This window comes from Helicoverpa zea, chromosome 9 (assembly GCF_022581195.2).
Source record: "Helicoverpa zea isolate HzStark_Cry1AcR chromosome 9, ilHelZeax1.1, whole genome shotgun sequence".
NCBI classification, from domain to species: domain Eukaryota; kingdom Metazoa; phylum Arthropoda; class Insecta; order Lepidoptera; family Noctuidae; genus Helicoverpa; species Helicoverpa zea.
In genome coordinates, this window is record NC_061460.1 from 7,511,010 (window position 1) to 7,524,225 (window position 13,216).

At 34.2% G+C, this 13,216-nt stretch overlaps 3 protein-coding genes across 3 annotated transcripts; 2 read left to right on the plus strand and 1 right to left on the minus strand.

Moving 5' to 3' along the window:
• Nucleotides 1–81: 81 nt before the first annotated feature.
• On the plus strand, nt 82–3,034 carry LOC124633240 (L-xylulose reductase-like). The gene is made up of 5 exons (XM_047168411.1): nt 82–290; nt 455–707; nt 1,529–1,643; nt 1,863–2,065; nt 2,213–3,034. The coding sequence occupies exons 1-5, from the start codon at nt 239–241 to the stop codon at nt 2,322–2,324; spliced, it is 735 nt and encodes a 244-aa protein (XP_047024367.1). The 5' UTR covers nt 82–238; the 3' UTR covers nt 2,325–3,034.
• Nucleotides 3,035–3,443: 409 nt separating this feature from the next.
• On the plus strand, nt 3,444–4,910 carry LOC124633241 (D-erythrulose reductase-like). The gene is made up of 5 exons (XM_047168412.1): nt 3,444–3,601; nt 3,679–3,931; nt 4,045–4,159; nt 4,468–4,670; nt 4,751–4,910. The coding sequence occupies exons 1-5, from the start codon at nt 3,550–3,552 to the stop codon at nt 4,860–4,862; spliced, it is 735 nt and encodes a 244-aa protein (XP_047024368.1). The 5' UTR covers nt 3,444–3,549; the 3' UTR covers nt 4,863–4,910.
• Nucleotides 4,911–6,663: 1,753 nt separating this feature from the next.
• Nucleotides 6,664–12,482, minus strand: LOC124633239 (casein kinase I). Its single transcript, XM_047168410.1, has 8 exons — nt 12,120–12,482; nt 11,607–11,717; nt 11,026–11,218; nt 9,662–9,804; nt 8,957–9,159; nt 8,495–8,654; nt 8,330–8,410; nt 6,664–8,217 (listed from the first exon to the last, which is right to left on the minus strand). Exons 1-8 carry the CDS (start codon nt 12,208–12,210, stop codon nt 8,159–8,161), a joined length of 1,041 nt encoding a protein of 346 aa, XP_047024366.1. The 5' UTR covers nt 12,211–12,482; the 3' UTR covers nt 6,664–8,158.
• Between the last annotated feature and the right edge of the window lie 734 nt (nt 12,483–13,216).

Here is a 13,216-nt window from a genome sequence, read left to right on the forward strand (position 1 = left end):
TACGGGAGCCAGCATTATCTTCTTGGTATGCAGATCATTTGTCTATGGTTATTTACGATTCACTTGTCATTGTCAAAGTTGAAACGTCAATCGCATTAATTTTATTCTCGTTTCGGAGTTTCGGACTGAACGGCTGTGTAGACTTGCAGATAATGCGTGTTTAAATTAAATTGCAACATATTGGTTGGTTTTTCATTTCTGATTATAATAGCAGTCCAATAGCTTTACAGGACTTAAAATGGAAATCTCATTTAAAGGCAAGAGAATACTCGTTACCGGCGCTGGCCAAGGTTAGTTGAGAGTTATAAAATCTCTTTTGTTTAATTTCTTAGCCATGTTGTAGCTATTAACTTATAACATTGCTTACCACATTAACTTTTCATGGTTATATTTCATAATTCATTTCATGACTTTTTGTTCGTGTGCGTGCTATAACTTAGTTGTAAACCCGTAGGAATCGGTCGAGGTATCGCTGTTGAGTTGTGGCGTGCTGGAGCGAACATCGTCGCCTTGTCTCGAACCAGATCTCATCTAGAGACACTACAAAGTGAATATCCCTCTATAGACATTGTGGACGTTGATGTAGCGGATTGGGAAAAAACCCGGAAGGTGGTTGAATCCCTCGGCCACTTCGATGCTCTTGTGAACAATGCCGCGATGGCTATATGTGAACCCTTCCTCGATTGCTCACCCTCCGACTTTGATAAGTATGTTCTCAGTTGAATATTTTTTACTGTCAATCAAACCAATACTATTTAGCCATAGTCTAACCCAGCTGTTCCCAAATGTGGTTCCGCGGAACCCTGAGGTTCCTTGACAGGCCCTCAGGGGTTCTGCGGTAAATTCAAGATTTCCATATGGTAAATCGTTTCACTTTTGACAATATTAAATTATTATTCATTTTCAATTAAATTGTTACTTTTTGAGTCCTTATTAATTTACAGTGGTTTTGTTTATTTTTTGTATGTAGTTACTTAAACTAAAAAAAATCGCGCTCGCTTCACTCGCAATACTGGCTACCACTGAATGTCTTTTAATGCTAGCGGGTGCTTGGAAAAAAAGTTTCTTAAAAAAAAAATCGCGCTCGCTCACACCTGTACAAACCCAATGTATTTCTTTTTGCGTTTACTTTGTCAGTCTTCAAACTGAAAACTATTCACATAATACAAAGTCAAGGGCGGCTAAATTGTTTTCTGGCACGTGTGGCTGATAGCCATGCTACGCCCGAGTATAATGTATATGTCTCTAACCATATAACCATTTGGTGCACTACCACACGCCACGAGCCATACCTAAGTGTATTTACGTCTTTAGTTTACTTCTTACTTAAGCTAAGGTTCCGCCGAAAAATGGTGAAACGAAAAGGGTTCCGAAGCCAAAAGAATTCGGGAACCGCTGGTCTAACCAGTGATAACAAAACAAAAATAGTACTTACTAGCCCATTAATGTTCACAAAGTGATTAAACCAAGATTAACTTGAACACTTTCTAGATTGCCTACATACCTAATGTACTTTTCATATTTCCAGAATGTTTAACGTAAATGTAAAGGCAACCCTTAATATTAGTCAAATAGTAGCAAGAAAGATGGTTGAAAACAAAACCCATGGTGCCATTGTCAATATATCATCACAGGCTTCAAAGGTAATTCAATGTTTTTATCAATACAATATCACTGTTATTTTGCTATCTATTGACAATCAGCACAGCTTAGATGTGTAATATCCTTATCTTTTCCCAATAGATCAAACTCATATTAAATATATTAATTTGTATGTATTCAATAATTTAATTCATCAAAATTTTAGTTACATTTGTCAAAATTTCAAGGATAAACTAACCATTGAATGTTTATGGTTCCAGGCTGCATTGAAAGACCATGCCATCTACAGTGCATCAAAGGCTGCTCTGGATGCCCTGACTCGCTCCATGGCTCTTGAACTTGGTCCTTATGGCATCCGAGTGAACTCTGTTAATCCAACTGTAATCATGACTGAAATGGCCAAAGTTGGATGGTCAGACCCAGCCAAAGCCAAGGAGATGCTTTCTAAAATACCATTAGGAAGGTAATCAATTCAATACTTTTTATGTTTCATGGAATGATACCCTTTTTGATGTGTAGTGTTGGTTTCATCATTTAGCTAATTACACTGAGATAGGTCAAGACAAAACTTATCAGAAGTTCAATGTATTTAGATGTTCTGTTATTTCAGGTTTGGAGAAGTATCTGAGGTGGTGAATGCTGTAGTGTTCCTCTTGAGTGAGAGATCCAGTATGATCAATGGTGTAGAGTTGCCAATTGATGGAGGTTTCCTTGCCACATAATATCATTGCTTACAGCATGTTTCATTTAGCAAAGAATATTAAAATAACTTGAATATTTATGGCTTGTAATATTGGATATTTTTTTAACAATTGCATATTTTAGTTTTAAGTATAGGTATTGGAGCTATGTTATTAAATCAACCAAAGATGGTACCTTATATAAATATCGCCATATAAAGTTATCATGTATGTTTTTGTGTGATAATATTGTTATCAGTTCGGGTTAACTTTTTACCTACTTATCATTTAAGAACATTAACACAAACAAAACTAAATTAAGATATAATTGTTCTCATAATGACTGTAATAACTGTTTCTTTTCTGGTTGGCTAAAAGTGTTGGTAAGGCAACTTTGCTTTATTCTTATGATAGTTTATTAGATCTGTATCATGCCAATGTCTACACAGTCCTTCGAAAAAGCATTTATATTTAATTAAGTCATTAGAAACTATAAGAGGTGGACACTGAAATTCCCAATTAAAATCTAACATTAAAAATAAATAAATAGAAAACCACTTATTTGAGGTCAATTGATTACAAAGTCTAACAAAACAGCCAATCTAAATATAATCAATTGACATTATGTTTGTTATTTCCTTTTCTTTGCAATACTGAAGACCCTGTTGGAATAATTTGCTTACTGATACATAAATAATATAGTTTATCAAAGCCAGGAAAATTATTTTGTTAAATAAATGCAATTTGTTGAAGTATCTTTTATTATTCCAGAGTTGAAACCACAAGATTTTTATTTGAAAGCGTGACATAAACAAACTGATTACTATCGTAGGTAGTAAAAGATTAGGATAAGCTGAGTTCCTACTAATCAAACTTGACTGATTTTGTCTGACGCTCTTTCACGTCAAAATTGCTGAACTGATTATGAAATATGGTACACATATAGTCATGCTACTTTTTAACCCTCTGCGGGAGTTAGTTCCTTTAGAATGCGAGCGGAGCCTGGGGGAACAGCCAGTAAATTATTAAAACTCGAACTTGTAAGTATAGAGACTTATTCGCAGCCAACTGATCGTATTAACTTTGAGTGATAATTTAGAACGAAAACAAACTTCTTATCGTCTCGGTAAGTAATAAAATGAATGTTTGTGCAATAATAATCGAGATAACTAAGGCTTATCGAATACGACAACAGTACAATACATTAATTAGTTTGCGCGCTCTCAATAAGTAACGTTTGAAGTTTTGTTGTGGACAGAATTCAATCATGGATAAATATTTCAAAGGAAAAAGAATACTGGTTACTGGTGGATGCCAAGGTATTTTAGTTAAATATTCTTTTCCCGGAGCAATGATTAGATAAAATTTAAATATCAGTCACAAACTAACTTTTCAGGTATTGGACGAGGAATAGCAGTTGAGTTGTGGAGGCTAGGTGCTAACGTTGTAGTTATCTCCAATCAACCAGACAATTTAGAAAAGCTTAAAAAGGAGTATCCCTCTATTGAAATTGCGTGTGTTGATCTATTAGACTGGAACAAAACCAGAGAACTTGTGAATACCTTAGGCGCTTTCGACGGCCTTGTAAACAATGCAGGAGTTGTTATTCTTGAACCATTTTTTGAATGTTCCCCTGAAAGTTTTGACAAGTGAGTAGCAGTTTACTATAAATATAATGCGTTGTTGATAATTATTACAAGTACCTAGGTACCTAAATCAAGGTAGAGTGCTTTAAGATCCAAAATGGTTCTTTCTCCCACAGGACTATAGCGCTCAACGTAAGGGCAATCCTTAACATAAGTCAAATTGTAGCAAAGAAAATGATTGACAACAATATCAAAGGATCTTTCGTGAATATTTCTTCGCAAGCATCAAAAGTAAGTGTTCTGCTCTTGTTAGTGCCAGCGGTTTTACAGATTACTTTCGGGAGATAGACATCCTCTGCCCAGGGACGCCGGAAGAGTTTGTCTGTCTCGTACCGGCAAAAACAAGATTCTGTATCTGTAGGATCTGAAACTGCTAATGAACTTTCCCACAAGGAAAAAAAAATAGGTGTAGACTTTAAAAAGGATTTTAAGCAGAGCAGTTATATGTTCGTAAATCAGACGTTTGACCTTTAAATCTTTGTAGTTTTTCTGAACATATTACTGTATCTAGTCTAATTTTGTCTTCATCAAATTCACAGGCAGCTCTTAAGGATCATACTTCATACTGCGCGTCAAAAAGTGCAGTCGACTCGTTGACTAGGACTATGGCATTAGAACTTGGGCCTCACGGCATTCGGGCGAACTCGGTCAATCCTACAGCGGTTATGACAGATCTGGGCAGGAAGGTCTGGTCTGAGCCTGCTAAGTCTCAAGAAATGCTTTCGAAGATTCCTTTGGGAAGGTAATGGCTCTTGTATTCATCATTTAAATATAGCCTCCACAAGGGAAAGTGACTAATTAGATATTATTTATTCTTTTAAGGTTTGGAGAAGTAGAAGAAGTTGTCAACACGGTTTTATTTCTTCTCAGTGACAGTGCCAGTATGATCACTGGTGCACACCTACCTGTTGATGGAGGATTCCTAGCAACATAAATAGGACTAATCATATTTTACTGTTCTTTAATAAAGCTAAGAAAAACAGACTTGATTTTACTCAGTTTATTGTGCCAAAGGAATTTATACATACTGGACATAAAAACAATGCAAGCATAACATTTTTTTATAATGCGTAATATGCTTCGATAGGCTAGCACATTTTATTTCGATGAAATTATACGAAAAGGTAAATTAAAATGTAGCATGGTTAATCTACAAGAATCCAATTTTATTAGTCTCATGTTATTAGTACAATTTCGTCTTCTTCGGAGGGAACAAAACGTATGCGGATAGGGACACTTAAATTTAAATTGTATCATACTCAATAAAAGCCACGATGTTTTCCTAAATCCCTTATTCATTCTAAAACTACTAATTTAGATTTGTTCCCTCCCCTATATCAGTAACTGAAGAATATTAAATATACGCAACTTTCGACCTCAAAGACATTATATATCATATGTCACGCATACGTCTACAAAAAATACAATAACAGCAAAATAATTTCAATGACATTAATGCTACAACAGTTATGTATGTATTTATTCCATTACCTAGGATATTGTAAAAAACAGTGTGTCTGCTTACTTAATAACCTTAAACTTAATATTTACAAAATTAAGTCCGTAAAGTCTTTCGTCGTTTATAGCGTACACTTAACTTTAGGAGCAAGCCACGACCTTCCCTCGGCAAAGCATTGAGATACAAGTTGCGCTCCCACACTGACGACAAGCACAGGACACAGTACCGCCGCACTCCCGACCATCACTTATATTAGTCACGACACTCGTCGCCTCCATGTATTTGAACACGAAAACATCATCTATTATACAATAATTAATATAAATTCATAAGAATATTAGCAACACAATATCATTATAATATTTGGGTACTAACATATTACGAACTTCTAAATGAAGGAATTAACTAAAACACACTCATATTTTAAACGCTAAAAATACACTGATATCAATATTGGCACAGCGTTGAAAAGTAATACGACTGTTCCGTTACCTAGTGGATCGTCTTTGAACTGTCTACAAAATGTATCCAAACAGAAAATTGTTTTACATGCATGACTCAAAATGCTACTAAATACCCTGTAGATCTAATTAATTTAATGTTGGATAAGAACTTAGAATAATGTGCATAAAACAATGAACGTAAGATGTTGGCCACAAGTTTACCAATATGATAACAAGATCATACTATCATAGTGCCTGTTCATAGAACCTCTTCCTTTTCAGAAAGTCAGGTAAAAAATGCTTAGATGATTTTTATTATAAACTAAACCCCTATCTATACAATATCATGTCAGGATGATTTGGAAATCTCAAAGCTTTGCGATACAAACCCTTGAAATGAACTTGAATATATTAACCATTATGTATTTACATAAAAATTGAACCTAATTCTCAGTCATATTAAGAGGTGATGCTGTCCACATTACGATTTAATGAAAAATTATGTCATTTGTTAAAAAATCATATTTCTTTAAACTTTGTTTACAAATTAATCATTATAATATTATTATTGGCTAAATATTATAGACAGAGAATAGGAATTTTACAGCTCTGCATTTAAAAGCAAATGAACAAAATATATTGAGAGAATACGAGAATGGTAACAGATTTAATTGAACTAGGTACATTATGTATGAGAAAATTTGGTAATTTATATGAGATCATAGATTCCTAGAAGCTCTAGATCGGTTAAAAGAAAGTACACAATTTAAAGGATAATAGCTCCAAAGGGAATGTACGTGCAGTTGGATGCACGCTAAATTAAAATTAAATCATCAAAATAAAGATTATTATTATTAAAGTGAAAGGAATATTTTACAAAAGAAAAGACAAACAAACATTGTTTACAATTAATCGATGCAGTGTATTCATGGGCCAATTATGTTTTTGAAACTTACCTAGATTAAACTATGGCAGTGGCTGGACATAAATTGTAAAGAATTAACATTACCACTTTAGGCCGTCTATCCGAACAGAGGTACAATAAGGGATTACAGGAATGGCCTAACAAATCATCAGTACTATTGAAAATGAAAATATTACACAAGACCATTCCATTCAGACCATTGACAGATGCCCTGTACGTCACATACTTATAATTACTTTCAGCACAAAACAAGAATGTGATTAATATATTTTAACTCAACTTGGAAGACAAAATGCTATAATCAACATAATGCTATTATCTTATAGCAAAATAACTAAAACAAAAAATACTATATTGCACAAAATATGATTGATTGAATTATTATTTTTTTAGAAACAACAAAGAGCCAGCAGAATCCACAATATGAACATTATTGGCCAATCTGGTTGAGTTTGTCCATTTTAAATATCATCACTGGACGTCTCAGGTCAACATCTGATTATAATTATGTAGGAAGCCTAATTTGCCACATTACATTTTAAAAATACAAACTCCAAAATGTTCTTAAAATTGTAGAAAAAAGTTTGTGTTAAGTATGACAGACTATTTTTCAAGCAAAGTGTCTCTAAGCGACTCATTTGGTTGGCAAAAATTGAATACTTTTAGAAGATAACCATGGACCATGTAATTTACTGCCTCGCGTTCTACACGATCTGATGTAATCGCGTGTAACCGTTTATCAAAGTTAGTAATATTTGAAATGCTTTGGAGTTAAATTACCAGATCAATAACATTTTTTTTTATTGTGCCAAGAACATAAAATCATTAAGACTTAAGTATATCACCAAGTAGATTACTTAAGCTTGTCAAAAGGTTGATTTTAGTAACTTATCTGCATAGTCAAGGCCCACAACAGATTTTGCGGGCCTTTTGACAATATTATAGTATTACCTTACCAATATGAAATATTATGTATCTTACTTCTAAATATAACTGAGCATAAAGTACAACGATGCATGGGTAGGCCTATTAATTACTCTATGCTTAAATGAGTGTCATTCAAACAAATATAACGTTTCATTTCACGGCCCACTCATCATCACACTTATATCCTACAATTAAATAATTTACAATAATATGAATGTTAACACGGATGCATACAAAATTGTTTCCTTACTTTAATACAGAATCTATCTCAAAACGTGATAACGTCCAACGACGTTCGCGCCTCAATTCCTACTGCGCGGTTCGATGACATGATAAGTCGTCGTTAAAACACACCGTCTTAATACGTGAATATATCGAGTCTGTGTTAGCTTGTTCGGGCGAATAGAACATGCAGGTCACAATACGAACGTGGTTCCATAGTGGTGGTGTTAACACTGCGACGACACCAAGATCCCTCACCGCCACTCCGAGATGGCGGCCACCGTAGTGCTCGGCTGTCCCGCCGCGCCTGCCGCTGCAACACACACCCGGTCAGAGCCTGTCTCCGCCCGACTACACATACACGTCTCAGAGCACCACTTCTGTTGCATGTTATGGCCTTCATCAAGCCATTCAAAGCTACTTACTGTTTTCTTGTTCTTGATTTTGTTCATGACGTCTTAGTGTACGGTCATTGCCACCCGATTGATAATTTCCGCGCTGACCACCTGTAATGTATTTAAATGTTGTTATAAATGTGTTTTTTCGTATTTTCATCTTATTAAGATTTGGGAGAAATGGTGAAATCTTACCGAATTTGAGCATATTCCAATCAAACACGTAGTCGTATGTGAACCCTTGTCGATGGAACAGTGTGCGGAACAACTGACGGAGATGACTGTAGTCAGGTCTCTCCTCGAAACGTAGCCGTCGGCAGTATTTAAGGTACAGTTGAAATTCGATAGGATGATTCTGGAATGACATTAATGACCACAATAAATATTGTTTCAAAAAACTCTTTTGGTGTGTCATTAACCACAACTTGATGGAAAAGTATCATCATGTCACAAAGCATTAGGAATGCATAGTTTCAGTAGTTGAAATTGTTTTGGTTGTGTTTTATTATTCTTATCACATTCGTTAATAACAACAGTGTTTGGTTTAAAAAAATAACCTAACATCATGCTTAATATTTAGTTGTGTAATAATAACAAATAGTTAATTACGTAGACGTACGACTGATATGCACCACTCCCTGCCCTAGATTAACTTACTTTGCAAAGTTCGTCGAAAGGGGTTGACAGTTTCTTTTCAGATATTCTCTCGTACTTCTGGCGTTTGGTAGCGGCTTTCAGCCCTTGCCAGGGAAGGCTTCCACGATTGAAATACATGAGTACATAGCCCAATGACTCCAGATCATCGCGGCGCGATTGTTCGATGCCTAAATGTGTGTTTATTGATGCGTATCTCGCTGTGCCTGTAATTTAAACCATTTTAAATTAATTTCAATTGTCTATCTAATAGATTTAATCTCGTAGTAACAAAACCGTACTATACAATAAGATGTGAAGCGACATCAACAGCCGCTTAAATCGTTTACATGTACATGTTTAACTGGGCTGTCATCTAACACTGCAAAAAGAGAAATTTGGTTCTAATTGTGGCCCTAATATTCCTAGGAAGTGTATGATAAAGTGTGTGACGAAGCACATATAAGATGAAATGCATTTTATGATCAAGGTTAAATACGATGCGTTTTAATGACGTCACTCTCGTAGAATGCATAATACGCTCAATTAAAGGCAAGAACGCTACAAAATATGAATCAATTTATTTGTAAGTACAATGATGAAGAATTATTTAACAAAAATGATCAAGAAAATTTTGCAAGTTATCTATGATTGCTGTTGGCTAATAAAAAGATAAGAAAACAAGGTTTGTAGCACAAGTCACAATATAAGAAGGAAAAATAACAATACCTGTTAAGTTTTTGTTTTCTCTGTATGGGATATGTTGCAATGTGCGTGCATCTTTGTACTTTTTCGCTAAGCCAAAATCTATTATGTACACTAAATTCCCTTTTTTACCTAGGCCCATAAGAAAGTTATCTGGTTTTATATCCCTGTGAACAAACAAAAAAACAATTATTGTTTAGGACTTATGAATAGGCTTTTATCATGAAAAATGATGATTACACCTCTGCTATGTGTGTATTATGTCCAAGTCGTCCAATTTGTGTCTCATTCGCAGACACAACTAAATTTTTTTATATACTACAAAAATTCTTCTCATTTCATAGTTTGTTCTTCTTTATGTAACTTGTACAATATCAGTCAAGTTGTTTGACTATAAGATTTATAAGCATGCAATACCAGACAACAGTGATTAATGCTAGTGTAATGAGCTATGTAAACAGGTAGATAGAGTAGTTCCATTATCATTTACCCTTAGTGCTGACCTGCAACATGCATCCGTACTTACTACCAAAGATATTCCTTCTATTCATTATCTGTTTACTTGGAACAGTTTATATCATATTGCTACAACATTGCAAAAACTGCATTAAAATGTTGAGATTGTTCCTTTAACGCAAATTGTAAAAAATATAACCTTAAACTTTTTAACATAATTTTGGCATTATAACCATTGTAAGATATTCAACTAATCATTTGCAGAAAACTTTAAAGTAATTTCTTGACATCAATCTTTACAATTAAAATCTATTAAATCATTCAATTGATTACTTGATTGATTCAGTAACCAGTTACATTACAACTACCTACTACATTGCAAAAATCCATATATTTGATTGAGGATAAAACACTTGTACAGCACAAAAGTACATATAAAGCATATATTTTGTGTGAAATAAGCATTGTCTACTAATTATATTTCACACAAGGCCCACATCAGATCTATGTAGTTAGAGGTTATATTTTGCAACTTGATAACACACAACACAATGTCAAGGAATTTCTTAGTAAAGGTCATTTTGCTAATAGCAACAGTTTAAACTAAAAATACACCACAGTACTGGCTGTTTGTGGTCTTTATTTACTTTATAATCTATTTGCATGTTGCTATATAATAATATACTATAAGACCATTTTTCATGGTACACATTGCAGCGACACAATTTTCATAAAATAACTCTGCGCTTCTGGAATAAGACTTTTGACAACTCGCACTTGGGGTACAATATTTTTATTTGCATTTTGAACTGTCATGAGGTTACTAGGACAATTAAAGAGCTGCAAGGTTATTAATAACTATAGAAGAACTATAGAAGCTCTTAAGTTATAGAGATTATACTGGCAAATAAAGGTAAACTGCAATTCCATACCTATGAATGAAGTTCCTGTAATGTATATCCTCAATCCGGGTAATGAGTTGATCAGCAAGGAGTAGAACAGTCTTGAGGGAGAAGCGGCGCGAGCAGAAATTAAAAAGGTCTTCCAATGAAGGTCCAAGCAATTCCATAACCATTACATTGTAATCTCCTTCCGAGCCACACCATTTTATTGCAGGTATACCAACTGTTTGCAATTAAACAACATTCATTAGAAATGCCTTATTTATACACACAATGATTATTTATTTGACAAGAAGTTTATATTGTTTTGCAAGATAAGTTAAAATTACCACAAGCACCTTTATCACAATCTCCTTCAATTTAGATAGCTATAATGTTTTTCTCTGTTTGATTACTGTGATGTAGAGAGCAATATTATAGATTTTATATCACCTATATACAACAATGGACAGTTGTAAGATTTTTGAACACTTACTACATCTACAATGATTATATCACCAAAACATTTCAAGATACCTTTACAAAACTAAATAGCTCATATGATTAATCTTTTGACTTTTTTGCTCAAGGGTATTCATTTTGTTCAATTTTATTATTGTGCTGACACTTACCTCCTCCTTGCATAAGCTTATAAAACTTGCTCTCTATGTGTAATTGTGGATGCCTTGTCTTTATACATTCTAATTTGATAGCTACTTCTTCTTTAGTGACAATATTTGTTCCTGAAAACAAACAAAAATTATTGTTCAATCAGAACACAAACTGAAAGAAATCATTCATGAAATATTACGAAGCACTGACAGTAACTAACTGAATCTAACATACAAGATGTTTTCTTTACAATGTACCAACAATTTGGGCAGCGTCTTCGACAAAAAGGCATAGAAGCAGTACTAGGGATTCATTCAATAGTTAATCACATGTTAACATCATCTTTTATGATCACTTGGCGATGATTAACTTCACAAGCTACTATTAGCTAATAAGAAACACTTAAGATCAGTAACTAACAATAGGCTGATGATATAAAAAGATATGCTGGCTATTTCGAAACGAAAAAAACTGCAGCTGACCTACCGAATGACCACTTTTCTTTGTTTACTATAATCTCTCAACATACTCACCAAGATAAATGTCTCCAAAAGATCCCGAACCGATTTTACGGCCCAGTCGGTATTTATTACCGACTCGAAGCTCCATTTTGGTATTTAGCATACAATGAAATCACAATAATATTACTGGCCACCAAATCATTACAGGACGGCCATATTGCGATAGACGCAGAATGTATCTAAGTGAAGTATGTAACTTAATTGGGTGGAATTGGTTACAAACTGTATTTTTCTGCAAGCTCCAGTCGTTTATTACTTGTTTAATCAACCTTAAATCGCATATAAAGTTTCTTACACAAAATTGCTCTAAAATTGATCTAATCTAACTACACACGCACATGAGGATTTTTTTCGTAGACAATCAGTTGGTTTGATTGGGTTGGGATAATGGAGCTTGGCTAGAATCGAGTCAGAGAAAATCGAGTAACTAAGTTGGAATCGACTAAACATTTTTTGAGTAGCAACATCAAGAATTTTGAGAAAATAAAATACGATTGTGACTTTATTTAAACACATATTATATCTCAATGCAGAATTTCATAAAATTTACTATGAAGACAAGAGTATTTGATTTACTAATATCGACTACAATACACCGTTCTAAGCTGGGAGTTGGGTGTTGGCTGGAGCGCTAGACCACAGATTACTATTTGTAGCAAGCTTGTTGGACGATTGTGTAGGACCAGCTTTATGCATGCGGCTGACAACTGAACCAATGCAGCCCACGATGCAGCCCACCCATTGAAATTGCATTTCTTAAGCGCTCCCTTGACGGTCAATATAATAAATTGCGCAATTATAAGATAATACTTTTGAGCAATTAAAATGATGTTCGCTAAAAATCATTGCGCAGTCTTCAAAGTCAATTTTGTGTTATATAGTAATCGGACCTCCTTAGGCACCACCTAGACGATCAATAAATTGCGCAATGTTGTAATAAAAATATTGTGGTTTAAAAAATATTTTAGTCGCTAAAAACCATTGTGAATTTTCAATATTAACTCTATAACTTAGGCATCAATAAATTTGAATGCGAATAAATGCAATCGTTTACTACCACTACATCATTGCCCTTTCCAAACTATAAAACCAGTGAATCGCACACTTTT